Below are 14,761 nucleotides of genomic sequence, written 5' to 3' on the forward strand. Positions count from 1 at the left end.
ACTAGACGAGAACTTACACTTCGTAGAGGAACCCGTAGAAATCATGGATATGGAAGTAAAGCGAACAAAATAAAGCTGTATCCCGATAGTGAAGGTTCGCTGGAATGCCAAGCGGGGACCTGAGTTCACTTGGGAGCGCGAAGATTCAATGAAACAGAACTGCCCTCATATATTTCCGAGTCCATGAGTTGTATTCTATGTCTGAATTTCGGGACGAAATTCCCTCTAACGGAGAGATGATGTGACAACCCGAACCTTTTTCCGTTTTCGTTATCCTAATTCCGTTAATAAAATTTGAATATTATTAAGTCTCCGTCAAAACTTCATGGTTTAGGAAATCATCTAGTTTTATATAATTAAATTTATATAAGCAATTCGGAATCAAATCATGCGAAAACCCGAAGTCCTTGAAAAACAAATCAGTTTTTGGCCTAATTGAGTGTACGGCCGCACACCCGTGTACGACCGCACACCCGTGTACGGCCGCACATCCGTTCACGGCTGGTGTCAGGTGGACCCCACCACCGACCATACCCCCAGCCTATAAATACAGGACCCCCACCTTCATTTGAACACTCTTGGCCGAAAACTCTCTCATTCTCTCCCTAGAACTTCTGACCGTACACACTAAAAACACCTCTTTTCTTCTGGAGAACATCGAAAAACACCATTGGGGGTCATTTCGGAGCATCTAGAACACTTTTCTCGTCGAAATCAGCATCTGTGTTCTTGAGTGTACGGCCGTACACCTTCAAGTTCATCAACCGCACACTAGTATACGTCCGTACACCTTCAAAGGCCGTACACCCCTCAAAGAAGAGTTCACGGCCGTACACCCTGTTTACGGCTGTACACTGCCTATCCGGCCGTAGACCCCTGTTCACGGCCGTACACGCCTCTTAAGCAGTGAAAAACTCGTTTTCTCGATTCAATCAAGTCCCGGTAACATTCTTTAACCGAAAACAAGTGTTTTTCTAACACTTTACCTAACGAGATCGCTAATTTAGATGCATATATGTATTTATTGATATTAGGATTTCGTTAAGTGCCACGTACAACAACCCGAGGATCTTCGTTTCCAGTCGACGTTTTCACACAACGACAGTGAGTTCATACCCCTACGCTTTTATGATTTTTAAACGTTTTCAGGGGGGAATACAAGCCAAACACAAATGATTTTGTGAACTAAAACAAAAGGATTTTAACAAGTATAAAACTTATGCAATTGACACAGACAAACGATTTCCACGTTTTTATAAAATATTCAGATATTTTATCCCTTTTGTACTATGTTGAGCATAAGGGACGTTTTCAACGTACAACCATAATTTCATAGTTTTCAGATCAATATATGAACCATACATGCAAACTATAATAGGTATAGTTTTGAGTTTTCAATACACATCTTTTATGAATTCAGAGTTATACACTGCTAAACATATAAACTATGACAGATTTAGTTTATGATATACATTACTACAAGAGTACACACTTAATAATTATTTAAGTATAATTATTACCTTATACGGTATTCAAGGGATTCAAGTACAAGAGAACAATACGGTATTACATGTAAACTAGATTATACAGAATTGTGAGACTCTACTTCAAAAATTGTACCCTTAGGTGTACTGAGTTAAATCTTATCATAGTATAACCAGGGTTTGCTGGAGGGAGAGCGTGAGATTTGTGAATAGATCTATTCGGGATTGACAATCCCACACCTGAACTGCTAGCTACAGTTAGGCAGGCATGCCTGAGGTGACAAATGTCATTTAACCGACACTTGAAGAACGACGTAAAGGTCACTAGGTCATATCAAGCATGGTTATACGACTCACAATATGTATAAATTAACCTTTGGTTACGATATTTCTTTCTTTATTAGTTTTATTTTTATTAATAGAACTATTATACACTACACTGGAGGATTTCAGAGATACACTACCCGATTTTATTTTAAATAATAAAACAACTATACATACTGGTGTTAACCAGGGTTTTCAAACGGAACATACTCTACATACTGGTGGTAGCCAGGGTTTTCAAAACAGAACATACTATACATACTAGTAGAATCCAAGCATATAGACTAATATGTTTCATATACTATAAAGGATACAGTAACACACATTCATAGAAGGGACTGGTATTATCATGATTTTACTAAAGAATATATTGGATTTTCTTAGAAACATACGAACATTTTTATAGATTCATCAACAAGTTTTCACTACAAAACATCGCTTGTGAACTCACCAGCTTTATGTTGATACTCTTTCAAAACTGCTTGTATTCTCAGGAAATCAATAGACAGGTACCTCCTGGAGTTTTTGAGAAGACGGAGCGTATAGAATCACGTCTTTTTCTTTTGATTATACTTTTGATGTATAAAAACAAGCATTAAACAGATGTAAACCTTTTTCATATATGTATTCAATGTAATGGTTGTGTTTACTATGATTGCTATGATACAATTGTTGTGATACTACACATGACGTCCTCCGCCCCCGAACATTTCCGCCGTTCCGGTTTGGGGGTGTGACAACATCCCTCATCAACCAGCAGAACCATTGCATCCTATCATTTCCCCTTAGTCATTCATGAAATAGGGAATGGATATAGTCGACAAGTTACTAAAAGCTCGTGGTGGAAAAGTGTTCATGTTGGTAATGACCGATTACTTCTCGAAATGGATAGAGGCTGAAGCCTTTGTTCAAGTACGAGACAAATAAGTAGTCTATTTTATCAAACGTAATATCCTGACCAGGTTCGGGATCCCCGCTGAGATCATATTCGATAATGCATCCCAATTCATAAGCAAAAGGACTAGAGACTTCTGCACAAGTTGGGGGATTAAAATGATAATGTTCAATCCTGTTCACCCTCAAGATAATGGTTAAGTTGAGTCCAACAATAAGATCATAGTCAATAATCTAAACAAGAGGTTAGATGAGAAGAAAGGAAGATGGGTATAGGAACTTCCTCTCGTCCTATGGGCAGATAGGACCACTTCAAAGGCAGCCACTAGCCAAACTTCATACTCCTTGGTGTTTGGAACTAAAGCCATGATCCCTACTGAATTAGTAATCCCTAGAACAAGATAGCAGTTGCAGGATCAAGAGAACAACAATAGGATCCTAGCCCAAGATCTTGACACTATCGATGAACTCAGGGATCTTGCCAAGATATGCATTGCTTCTCATCAACAAAGGATCACTAAAGCATATAACAAGAACATTAAAGTCAGAAGGTTCCAGGTAGGTGACTTGGTACTTAAGAAACCATTCGAAAATACCAAGGATCCCAGTGCAGGAAAATTGACACCTAAATGGGAAGGATCATATCTCATTGATTCAAAAGCAGGAAAGGTGGCATATTGGATGGCTACCCTTGAGGGTAACATCCTGCCAAGATCCTGGAATGTCGTCCATCTAAAAGCATACTTCATGTAAGTTATATTGATCATAAACAAACAAACTCAAGGTACACTCTCTCTACCCTCTACTTTTATATAATTATTTTTATTCTTCTAAAAGCCAATACTAACTTAAGCATCGGAGGGGCGTTAGCCAAGCTAACGCCCACCCCAAGATAACGCATGTTATGCGCATGTAATCAAGGATCCTAACGCATAAGGATCCTAGCGCCCAAGGATCCTGACACATAGGGATCCTACCATTCCATGATCCCGATGTTGTAGGATCCTGACATTCGAGGATCTTAACATTTGGGGATCCCGATGGATACATAATTATGTGATCTTGACGATTACAATATGCAATTATCAAAGTAACCACGGACAAATATTGATCATCTCTCCTACGATTAAGGGTACTTAATCCCCTCTAAGGTTTAAAGAGTTAATTACCTCTTTCATACAAGTTAAGGTTTCTACACCTCGCTTGGACGCACAAAATCTTACTATGAGATGTGAATAAGGGGATCATTTCACGCTTTAGTGACTTGGAAACCCTCTTATTTTTGAACATATGTCAAGATCCTAACGTTTGAACATAAGGTTTATAACACTTACGTGTTATCCTAAGTTGGGATCTTCCCCGATGATTTCATGAGGTTTATAGCACTTACATGTTATCCTAAGTTGGGATCTTCCCCAGTGATTTCCTAAGGTTAATAACACTTACATGTTATCCTAAGTTGGGATTTTCCCCAGTAAATTACTAAAATTTATAACACTGACGTGTTATCCTAAGTTGGGATTTTCCCCAGCTACTTCCTAAATTTCATAACACTAATATGATGGGATTCTCACCATAATTTTGCTGAACATAATCATGTTTTCAAAAGATAATATTTTTCCAGGAAACATCTAAGGCTTGTAGCATTATTACAATCAGGGATCCTCCCCACTTTCCTTTGAAGTGGGGATTATTCCCAGTTAATTTCTAAAGAGGGGTCCTTCACAGTTCGCTAAGTAGAAACTTAACAGGGATCTTTCAAGTAAGGATCCTTCCATGTCTAATTCAAGGGATTGTGAACCCTAAGGAGCACCAGGTTTTATCTATCCTTTAGAATCATATTTTATACGTAATGTTCAAAGGTCTATTGTCTTAAAAAAAATATTAACTATTTAAGACTTCAATTTGATGACTAACTGTTTTCAAGTTGTTCAGGGTTCTTTCTAAGATTTTGAATACACAAGAATACCTAGAAGTCCTATTGCTATTAGCATATAAACTAACCATGCGAACAAAAGAATATAAAACAACCATAGATAAAAGAAAGAGTTATATATCAATTCCATAAAAAATGAAAACTGTCTCATACAAAGTCATGTTAAATATTTTTGTCTAACAGGCCTAGACCCTGGCTTGGTCATCATTGCCTGAGGTTTTCTTCTCCTCATTCGCCTTTGGATGCTACCCCTCATAATCCTAACTGGTCTTGACAGGTTTACCCTTTAATTCAGTTAGAGTTGTGTGCCACCCAGCCAGGTTCTAGGTACTTGCGTTGGCCATATCCTTAGTTAATTTGATCTTGGCTTCCCAAACAGCCATGACGGCGCCAACGTTCACTTCGGCGATCACCTCTGCCATCTCTGCATCATGCTCCTCTTCTTTCTCGGCCTTTTCCTTGCTAAGAAGTTCCACTAATCTCAGGAGATCCTCATTGGTCGCCTTCCACATGTTTTCTTGTTCCCTTAAAGCTTGTTCAGCCTTTTCAGCACAAATCCTCAAGTCCGTGGAGACATGACCAAAGACCTGGAACAAGAGTAACATCAGAAAGAGTGAAAGCCAAAGAATAAGAAACAAAAGTAACACTAACACCTACAGCTTGAGAAAAGGAAACCAGTCTCTGAAGTGCATCCTCAGCCCCAAGATTTTCCAAGCTCAAGCTCATAGCTTCGAAAGTTTTCCTCTTCTGGGATCCCGGGGTCTTCATAGTTAGATCGATGTGGGCCTTTTTTTACGCAAGGGAAGAGCTAGTCTTCTCTTTCTTCACAAATATCTGGCCACTTTACATAGCTGTATCAAGATCAGAAAGGGAGAAATGAGCATTAGAGCGTGTGGCTTTGGATCTTGGGAAAACCAAAGAAGTCTTTAAAATTTCTCAAGACCAAAGATGAAAGTAATCAAGGATCCTTACCGGTATCCATAGGGATGATAACGGTTGAGCTTTCTTGATGATTGGAAGGATCGAACTTGAATGTCTTGTCAATCTCGGGCAGAGCAAGGAAGTTCCTAATCCTGTCTACGGTGTCTTCAGCGGGGGGAACTAAGTCGTCAAACTTGAAAGCTACAAAAATAAAAAAATAATAATAATAAGAAGTGTGAATATTAGGATCCTCGATGTAAAAATAAGAAACCCTATCCTTTTTAACCCATGATTGAGGTAAAATATTTCCACCGGGAATCGAGTCACGTTTTACGAAAAAGTATCTTCCTTTCCAAGCACCATCATTATGCTTGAATTTTAGTACAAGAGATGATCCATCGGTTTTAACTTTCAACAGGAAGCGGGAATTCCCAAAGGTAGAAAGGTCGTAAACATAATCTAATTCATTTAGACAAATGTTGAGACCCATGGAGCGGTTCAGATTATCAATCCACTAAAGGATCCTCCAAACTGGTGGCATGGCTTGAATATATGAAATCTTGGTAATTTCAAAAAATTTAGAAATGATTCCGGAAGAGGGATAAGTAAGGCCTAAGGTAAAGGGATACTCAGGAAAACAAACCCAAATGGAAGAAATAAAATCAGGTTGGATCCTGACATCGAAAGGTTTGAAAATAGTACCAGCAGGAAAGGTTTCAATCGAACTCAAAGCTTCGATACTATCATTATCAAATGTACAAATTTCCTAGTAGGAAAGGAGTTTTTGATCTACAAAATCATCATCATGTATAGCTATGATGTTTGTGCGAGAGCGAGCTCCTTTTTTGGCCATTTTTAGAAGAAAAAGAAAACTATGAAGGAGAAAATAGGCGTAGATAGTACCTTCGACGATATTCGATGAACTTCCAGAAGTAAAGCTAAGAGTAAGATGAGATTGAAAAGCTGTATACCCTATTTATACAAGAATCAAGGGAAGGTAGAAGGGTGATTTGGCCTATCCAACGGCTAGAAATCTATTCGTTGAAATTTAAATTACCCTATCCATTAGAAATTTTTACTTCATTTTTTACTTTAAAATTATACCTTTAAATATCTAAACACTAACGTTTATATTTCGCAGGTATAACTTGGGGGCTATTGTTAGGGGCATGATCCTTGAATCATATTCAGGATCCATAAATATTTCTGAAGCCTCAGGATCCTTAAACATATCTCAGGATCCTAATTATTACCACTAATATTTATAACACTTATAACGACTATATTTTCCTTTATTTTACTCACATGTGCAAAAATAGTCAACACAAGATACATTATCAATGGAAAGTCACTTCAACTAAGCTCAAGACCCGGGGATACCAAGTCAAACAACGTGCAAATAACTGTTCAAGGAGGATCCCAGAAATCTCGTACTTCTTGTTGATTAGCTTAGACTATAAATAACACTTGTAAATCACACACTAGACACACGATTAGCTAGACCATTACACTTGTACTCGTATCACCTTCAACATATTTGTAATTTTAGTTTTAAATCAATAAAACACATCAAGGCAGGTGATCATTATCACTTCCCAAGGTTTTATACCGAAGATCCTATAAATGATCAAGGGCTTTCTTTGTAACTCACTTGTTTCACTTTGATCATTATTTTACACTTACATTGCACTAACACCACAACCTCTCATACAATTTGGTTGAATTATACTTGATCAATTTTGGGAAAATGCTACTGTAGCACAAGTAACTTTTGTGTTTTGTCCGATTTGACCAACTATGTTATTTTTTTGCACAATTAACCATTAATATTTTATTGTAGATGTCAATTACACCATTGTGACCGATTTTTGAAGGTTTCTCGGTTTCACATCCTAGCTGTCATTTATTTTAAATTGAAATTGTTAATGATGTGTATATTTGGTCCATGTTATTTTAATGAAACATATTAACACAGATCCTCACTTCACTCGTCTCCTTCCCCTTGACCTCAATTTACTATGCAGGAAGTAAACGGCAAGTCAACAGTTAGGGTTTTCACAGTTGCTTCCGATCGAGGTATCAGTGCTGTCGATTGAGTTTTAAATGAAGCTAGTAACATAAATGGCACAACCTAATCCTGATGTTGGACTGTTTGCGATGGTGGAGCTTAATTACCAAGGTGTATTTACTCGTAATCCTTTGTCTTACTTGGGGGAGTGAAAAGCTCCTTCAATAATGTTGATTTTTCTTCTATGACTTATTATGAGTGTATCACTTTCCTGTAACGTTTCATGCATGAGGAGATTAAAAAACTTTACTCCTGTGAACCAGAAAACGCTTTATGTGATGACATTCGACCAATTTTAGATGATGTAGATCATGTTGCTTTTATTTATGATGTATATGGCATAGATGGCATAATTTATGTCTATGTTGACCATGATGGGGGTGGACTGGGGGGTGGTTTGATGAAGAACAAAATGAAGGTGATGATAACGACTCTTATGTTGATGGTGTGGAAATGGAGATAATATTAGGGATGTGGAGGTTGAAAATGATTAAGATGCTATCCCTATTAACTGGACAACCCATGATCCTTTCTTGAGTCAATTATGTGTTGAAGGGGGTTTAGATGATGAGGAAAATGACTTTGTAGATGATGATAATCGGATGGAAATGCATGATTCCCTACAGATGCATTCCATTTTGAATGAGAGTTTACAGTGGAAAAAACAAAAGCCTATACTTGGAATGAAATTTAAGGATCCAAAACAGTTGAAAAGCATGTTGTAAAATTATGGAGTGGCTAATGGGTACCAATTATGGTTTGAAAAAGAATGACAGACAGAGACTTCTTGTTAGGTGTTCTAAAGGTGCATGCACATTTAGACTATGGGCATCTTGGACGAGTGATGAAGCTAGTTTCCAGATCAAGTCATTGAAGGATGAGCATAAGTGTTCTAGGAATTTTAAGTTAGGTTCATTGGTTACATATTCATGGATTGGGAGCCACTATACCAGACAAATTCTACATAGGCAGAAAATGAGTGTGAGGAAACTTAGACTAGTAGTGATCAAAAAGTTTGGTGTGAATGTCAGCATAGGGAAATGCAAAAGAGCAAAAAGATATGCAATAGAACTAGTAGAGGGTAATCTTAAGGATCACTATGCAAAACTCTGGTCATATAGCCAATATATTCTGAGAACAAATCCAGATTCCACTGTTAAAATTGAGATGGATTATATGCCTGATGGGAAGAACTATTTCAACAAGTTTTATGTGTGTTTTGATGGTGTGAAAAAAGGTTGGATGGAAGGATGTATAAAGAGAATTGGACTTGATGGGTGTTTCGTGAAAGGGATTTGTAAGGGGGAGTTGCTTTGTGTTATAGGTAGGGATGCAAATGATAAAATCTTTCATATTGCATGGGTAGTGGTGTCTATTGAGAATAAGGAGATTTGGAAGTGGTTTTTAGATCTTCTTATTGATGATTTTCATTTAAACTTTGGAAATGGATACTCTTCAATGTTAGATTAACATAAGGTATGTGTTTTTATTATTTAATCCTTTAATTCATTATATTTCATATTATAACATCATGAAAAATAATTTCCTTTTTATAGGGGTTAATTGAGGCTGTGAAGGAGATGATGCCTTTTGTAGAGCACAGACAATGTGCTAGACACATTTGTCAGAATTTACTTAAGAGATATAGTGGGGACACTAGGAGACATTGTTTTGGAGAGCATCAAAAGCATCAACTGAGAATCCATTTAAAGCTACAATGAAAGAATTGGAAATTTTAAACCCAGAGGCACATAAGTACCTAATGGACAAGGATCCAAACACTTAGTCTAGGGCATACTACCAAGCAGGTAGATGTTGTGACTCAGTTGAGAATGGCATGTATGAGAGCTTTAATTTTGTAATTGTATATGCCAGAAAGAAGCCAATTATAACAATGTTAGAAGAGTTGAGATTGTACATGATGGGGGAGATTATACAATATGAAGGTGAGAGGACAACCATGGGGTAATCAGATTTGTCCAGAAATAAGGGATAAGGTAAATGAGCTTAAAAAGCACATAAGACATTTTGAGGTGTTAGCAAGTGGCTTAAACCAATTTAAAGTAAGGGGAACATGTGAGGCATTTGAGGTTGACCTTGACAAAAGGACATGTTCTTGTAGGTTGTGGCAATTGAATGGGTACCAATGTGTGCATTCTACAGCATGTATCTCATACCTAAATAGGGATGTGGAAGCATATGTGGATCAGTGGATGTGATGTTTAGTACCACCAAATACATGAAAAGTTACAAATATAGAATTGCAGCCATGAATGGGAGTGACATGTGGCCACAAGCAAAATATATCCCACCTTTGCCACCAATTAATAGAAGAATGTCTGGTAAGCTAGTCACTAAAAGGAAGAGGGGTGCTGTTGAAAGACTTACTAGCCATAAGGTATCTAAGGCTGAAAAGAAAATCAAGTGTAGCATCTGCAAGGAGCCCAGTCATAACAAGGCCAATTTCCCTATAAAAGGACCTGATGATGTTAACACAAGGAAGAAAAAAAACAAAAGGTTAGTGAAGGTGGCAATAATGGAAATAATGGAGTAAGTGTCAATGAAGCAAGAGGACAAGTATTATCTTTAATTTTAATTGGAGTTTAATATGCACTATAACAAAATACTAATGAAACATTACTTGTAGGTTAATGAAGGTGGCTCAGGAGGGCAGGAACATGAGGAGGTGCAACTCACTCCAATTGATGTGCAAGTTACTCCAACTCAAGATGGTGGTGTTAATGGTCAAATTGGTGAAGCTTGTGGTAGTACACAAGTTCAAGTGCAAAGGAGGATCCGTGTAAAACCAATTTCTGAAATATTGAAGGGGATAAGGAAAAGAAAATCATAAAGAATCATAAAGGTGAAATTGGGCAAGAGAGTTGGGGATGATAATGCTCCAGGAAATTCAAAGGAGAAAGCACTTTCTATAGATTAGTAGTAATATGTTTTATGCTTTTATTTGTGTTATGTTGTGATATTTTGATGATATGAAGTTGTTATGTTTTCAACTAGTACAATCTATGCAGTAACATACAATTATAAAAATGCCCATCACCATGGGCATTTTTGGTATTTAATGGAAGTATTTCATGCAGTTTATGCACAATTACAAAATATGAAAGTTGATTGCTATTTTTTGAAATATGTCAAGTTATATGTTGCATGGTTGATAATGACCAATATGGTTCTATGTGTATATACCTGAATGACTAAAATAGACAATGCGTTTGATAGAAGTAGTTTCCACAATAGACTATACGTGTATACTTTAATGACCAATATGGTCCACAGTTGACAAAAAGATAGTGATCCACACATAAAAAAAAACAAATACTTGATCCACTAATGAAGTTTTTGTTAGTTTAAGTAACAATTACAAAACTGCCCATATACATGGGTCTTGTAGTTTCCAAAATAAGCTGCTAAATGTTGGGATCTACAACCAACATGGGTCTTTGCAGTTTCCAAAAGTAGTACATAAACACCAAAAGACAACTAAATCAACGACCAAAAGACAACTACATATACCAAAACATCCTACAATATTCCCTTCTAGTTAAAGCACCAAAGTGCATCAACCAATAGAATCATCACAACTAGAACTTTCAACATGGAATTTTGCTGCATGGAAGCTTCCAATTTGTTGTTAAGCATCATCACAACTTCCTTTCCTTTGTTACCTTCTTCTCAAGCTTGTCAACAACTAACTTTTCCTTTGAAAGCAGAAACTCCAACTCCACAACCTTCTTCCTAAGGCTGATCAGTCCAACATAGTTCTCCTTTGAATCTACTTGTTGCTTCAATGTTCTGATATGGTTCTTATAGTACCCCTCAGGCAGCTCATCGTCTTTCCAGAAGAAGTAATCACAGCTTTTTAATGTTGTCTGAAATATACACCATTGTCAAATCGTATGAGATCTTAGAGACATATACAATAAATAAATGATACAAAAAAGGGATCCCACAAACAAATTATTCCTTTCAATATCTTCACAAAAATCAATGACATTACACTATTAGGGTTTTCTTACGCTTATCTAAACATCATAAATGCTACAAATCATATGATTATTGAAGATTACAAGAAATCGCGACCATGACAGCTTACCAAACTGTTGCCACAGTTCCAGAACCGCCTTCCCGGGTTGTGATATTTCCAGCTCGTTTGTTCCTTCACCGACTTCTCACACCCATAAGTCTTCAACTCATCTGACTCCCTAAATTTATCGATTTGGATGGGAGGGTTTCTGGAAGAAGAGATTGAGGATCGAGAAATTGCTTTGGATCTTTGCTCGAGAGAAGCATGCACGAAAATAGAAAGATTGAAGGTAGGTGTGTTCCATATACGGGTGTTAAGTTTTTTGTATAAGAAGGGAGTTGACGTGGAGTCAACGTGGAAATAACGTGGCAGTTTCCCATTAGCTTACCATACACGTCGGATGCCAGGTAGGATGCGAAACTGGGAAACCTTCTAAAATCGGTCACAAAGGTGTAATTGACATCTACACTAAAATATTAATAGTCAATTGTGCAAAAAAAAACATAGTTTGTCAAATCGGACCAAACACAAAAGTTACTTGTGCTACAGTAGCATTTCCATATCAATTTTTGACCAAAAAATTAATTTTGAATAAAATCTTCATGTAAAGAGCTACATAAGATTCTGATTTCTAAACAAGTATATATATAATTATGAATTATAATTAGATCATGACTTCATTGTGGGATGAAGAGTAAGTTTGCTTGGAATGAGGTCCAAGGAAAACATAATGACATGATATACTAGAAAATAAGAATACACTACTTTAGAAGTTGAAATCTAATATGATTGGATGAATAAGTTCGTTGAAAACCTATGTTGATTTATGCCATTCAAGGATCATATAGAAATCTTTGTTACTTTGAGAGTATACTTAATCAAGTTAAGAGACTCTATTTCATGAAAGAACAACAATCATATACTCCAAGATATTTAACTATACCTTGAGTAAAGTCAAATATGGAGATGATAGTATTCGTAGAATTCACACAAATTAAGTTTAGTCGAACCCATTAATAAAGCCTTTCTTCTAAGCTAAGTATGAATGGTCACACTTCAGCTGTAATACTTTATTATTCTAGAAATGGGATTTTGATTTGGATTTGGTATTTGGATAATAGAACATTGTAACAACAACTATTATATAACGTTTTAATATACATGGATATGATCATAACATCAATTCTTGTTGTGTTCTATATTAACATGTTTAATCCATGAATAATCTTATTATTCTAAAAGTTCATAGTTGGTTATAGTTTTGGGAGTAATTATGAAGTAATACTAATATGAATTGGATTGGTTAACTCTCACCAGAGGAAAGTATGCAAGTGGTTGTAACCAAGTTTCATAGGTACTTGTCAACTAGTATTGAACCGACTCGCATCAAGATCACCTCATGGATCGCTATCATAAGTGATACTTGATTAAAAGGTATTATCTTTGTATCCTTAACACCTGAGATACATAGTGGGACGTAAGTATAGGGAGTGTTGTGATTTGATATTGTCAAATGTTGATCCTTAACTGGGCAGTTATCAAAGCCATTTTCAGGTATAGTGAGAACTATGCAAGAGGATTATGTAGTCAAGATGGGATTTGTTCCTATTATGTGTTGAGAGTTAGACATCTAAGTCACCTTACCAAAAATTTAACACCTAATGAGATTGATCGCGATCTGTATCTCATGTTCAACACGATGACTGTGACAAAGGGATAACTGATAAATTTACCTTATACACCAATTGTATCTTTGATCTTTTTGGGAATTGGCCGTCTATAGAATGGTACCAAATCGTATGTTGATGGGGGCAGTGAAATGTTGCTAGACGTTTACCAATGTCTGTATCAGTCTGATATGAATCTTGTGCAAGTGGGAGATTGAAAGATCTAGTATGCTCAAGAATCATATTAAAGTGATATTGCTAATTAACATATGATACTAATAGGTCACACTAACAACAAATCGATACAATTGATTATTTATTAGAAATTTAATTTAATAAATATTCATAAACTCTTATAATTAATTGGAAATTATTTATTTTATGGAAATATTAATTTTCAATGGCAACTAACATAATATATCATATGGTATGCTTTATTAAATCATGCACAACATTTTGGACTAGATAAATTCTTTTGTCTTTTACCAAAAAGTTAAAGTTTATATTTTATAAACTTGGTTTATGAAAATTGAAACTTTTGTCTTCTTTTTAGGCATATGGCTGAAAGTCCTTTAAGAGACAAGGAGGATGGTCATTTGACTATTTTATTCAAAAAATATGGTATGGATTAAAGCATGGGGAACACTTAGGCTTTAGGGGTATGGGTTCTTAAAGTGTTAAGGACTTATGGTCCAAGGAATAGCTTTATTAAGTGAGGCTTTCATCTTTCTTGGGTGATAGATGCATAAACTGTAACATGCATGCATGTAGTGTTCTCTCTCACTTTTGGTTCATATTTTGAAGATTTACTCTCTTGCTTATGCTCTCTTGAAGTTCATATTCATTATGAAGTTCAAGCTTAGGAGTCTTAAGAGTTATCGTACAAAGAACTAGCATTCTACATCAAGTTGAGTCATTGTTGGTGTATCAAAAGTTCTACATTCTCCATCAACTTCCAACCCTCTCAAGAGGACCCAAAGAACTACAAAGGTTGTTACTTCTTCATCTTCTTCTTTGGTGCTTGTTTTCTTTCCAAACTTTGCAAGAAGATCCTTGGTGGGTATAAACTTGTTTTATGTTATTCGAACTTTCTAAGTCTTCCGTTGCTAAATATTATGTTTTGGAAACCAAAATTTTGAATAAAAATCCAACAAAAGCTTGAACTTCTCTCTGGGCAACGTCCTTGTCACCATGTATTCTGGATTCTCCTTGGCACCAGACTTTTGAATGCATAACCTATCATAGAACATGATTGGTTTCTCCATGTTCAAAAGAAGACTCTGAATGAGACCAACCACCAATGATCTTTTTATCTCAAGATTACTTTCATGGTCCGAGTCTATATATTCAACCAATTTTGTATGTCGTGTATTAGGACCATACACAAGACAAACATCAAGCGTTCCCTTCAAGTGTCGCAAGATC

The 14,761-nt window shown here is 36.3% G+C and overlaps 1 protein-coding gene across 1 annotated transcript; it reads left to right on the forward strand.

The window, feature by feature from the left end:
- Window positions 1-8,356: 8,356 nt before the first annotated feature.
- LOC145104891 (uncharacterized) lies at window positions 8,357-9,097 on the forward strand. The gene has a single exon (XM_079042054.1). It carries the CDS (start codon window positions 8,357-8,359, stop codon window positions 9,095-9,097), a length of 741 nt encoding a protein of 246 aa, XP_078898180.1.
- Window positions 9,098-14,761: the final 5,664 nt, after the last annotated feature.

The sequence above is a fragment of the Lactuca virosa genome, chromosome 4 (assembly GCF_052849685.1).
Source record: "Lactuca virosa cultivar CGN04683 chromosome 4, Lactuca_virosa_CGN04683_v6, whole genome shotgun sequence".
Classification (NCBI taxonomy): domain Eukaryota; kingdom Viridiplantae; phylum Streptophyta; class Magnoliopsida; order Asterales; family Asteraceae; genus Lactuca; species Lactuca virosa.

Bases quoted from the DNA above. Each gene is read 5' to 3' on its own strand.
- LOC145104891 (XM_079042054.1), top strand. From the start codon at position 8,357: ATGGAGTGGCTAATGGGTACCAATTATGGTTTGAAAAAGAATGACAGA.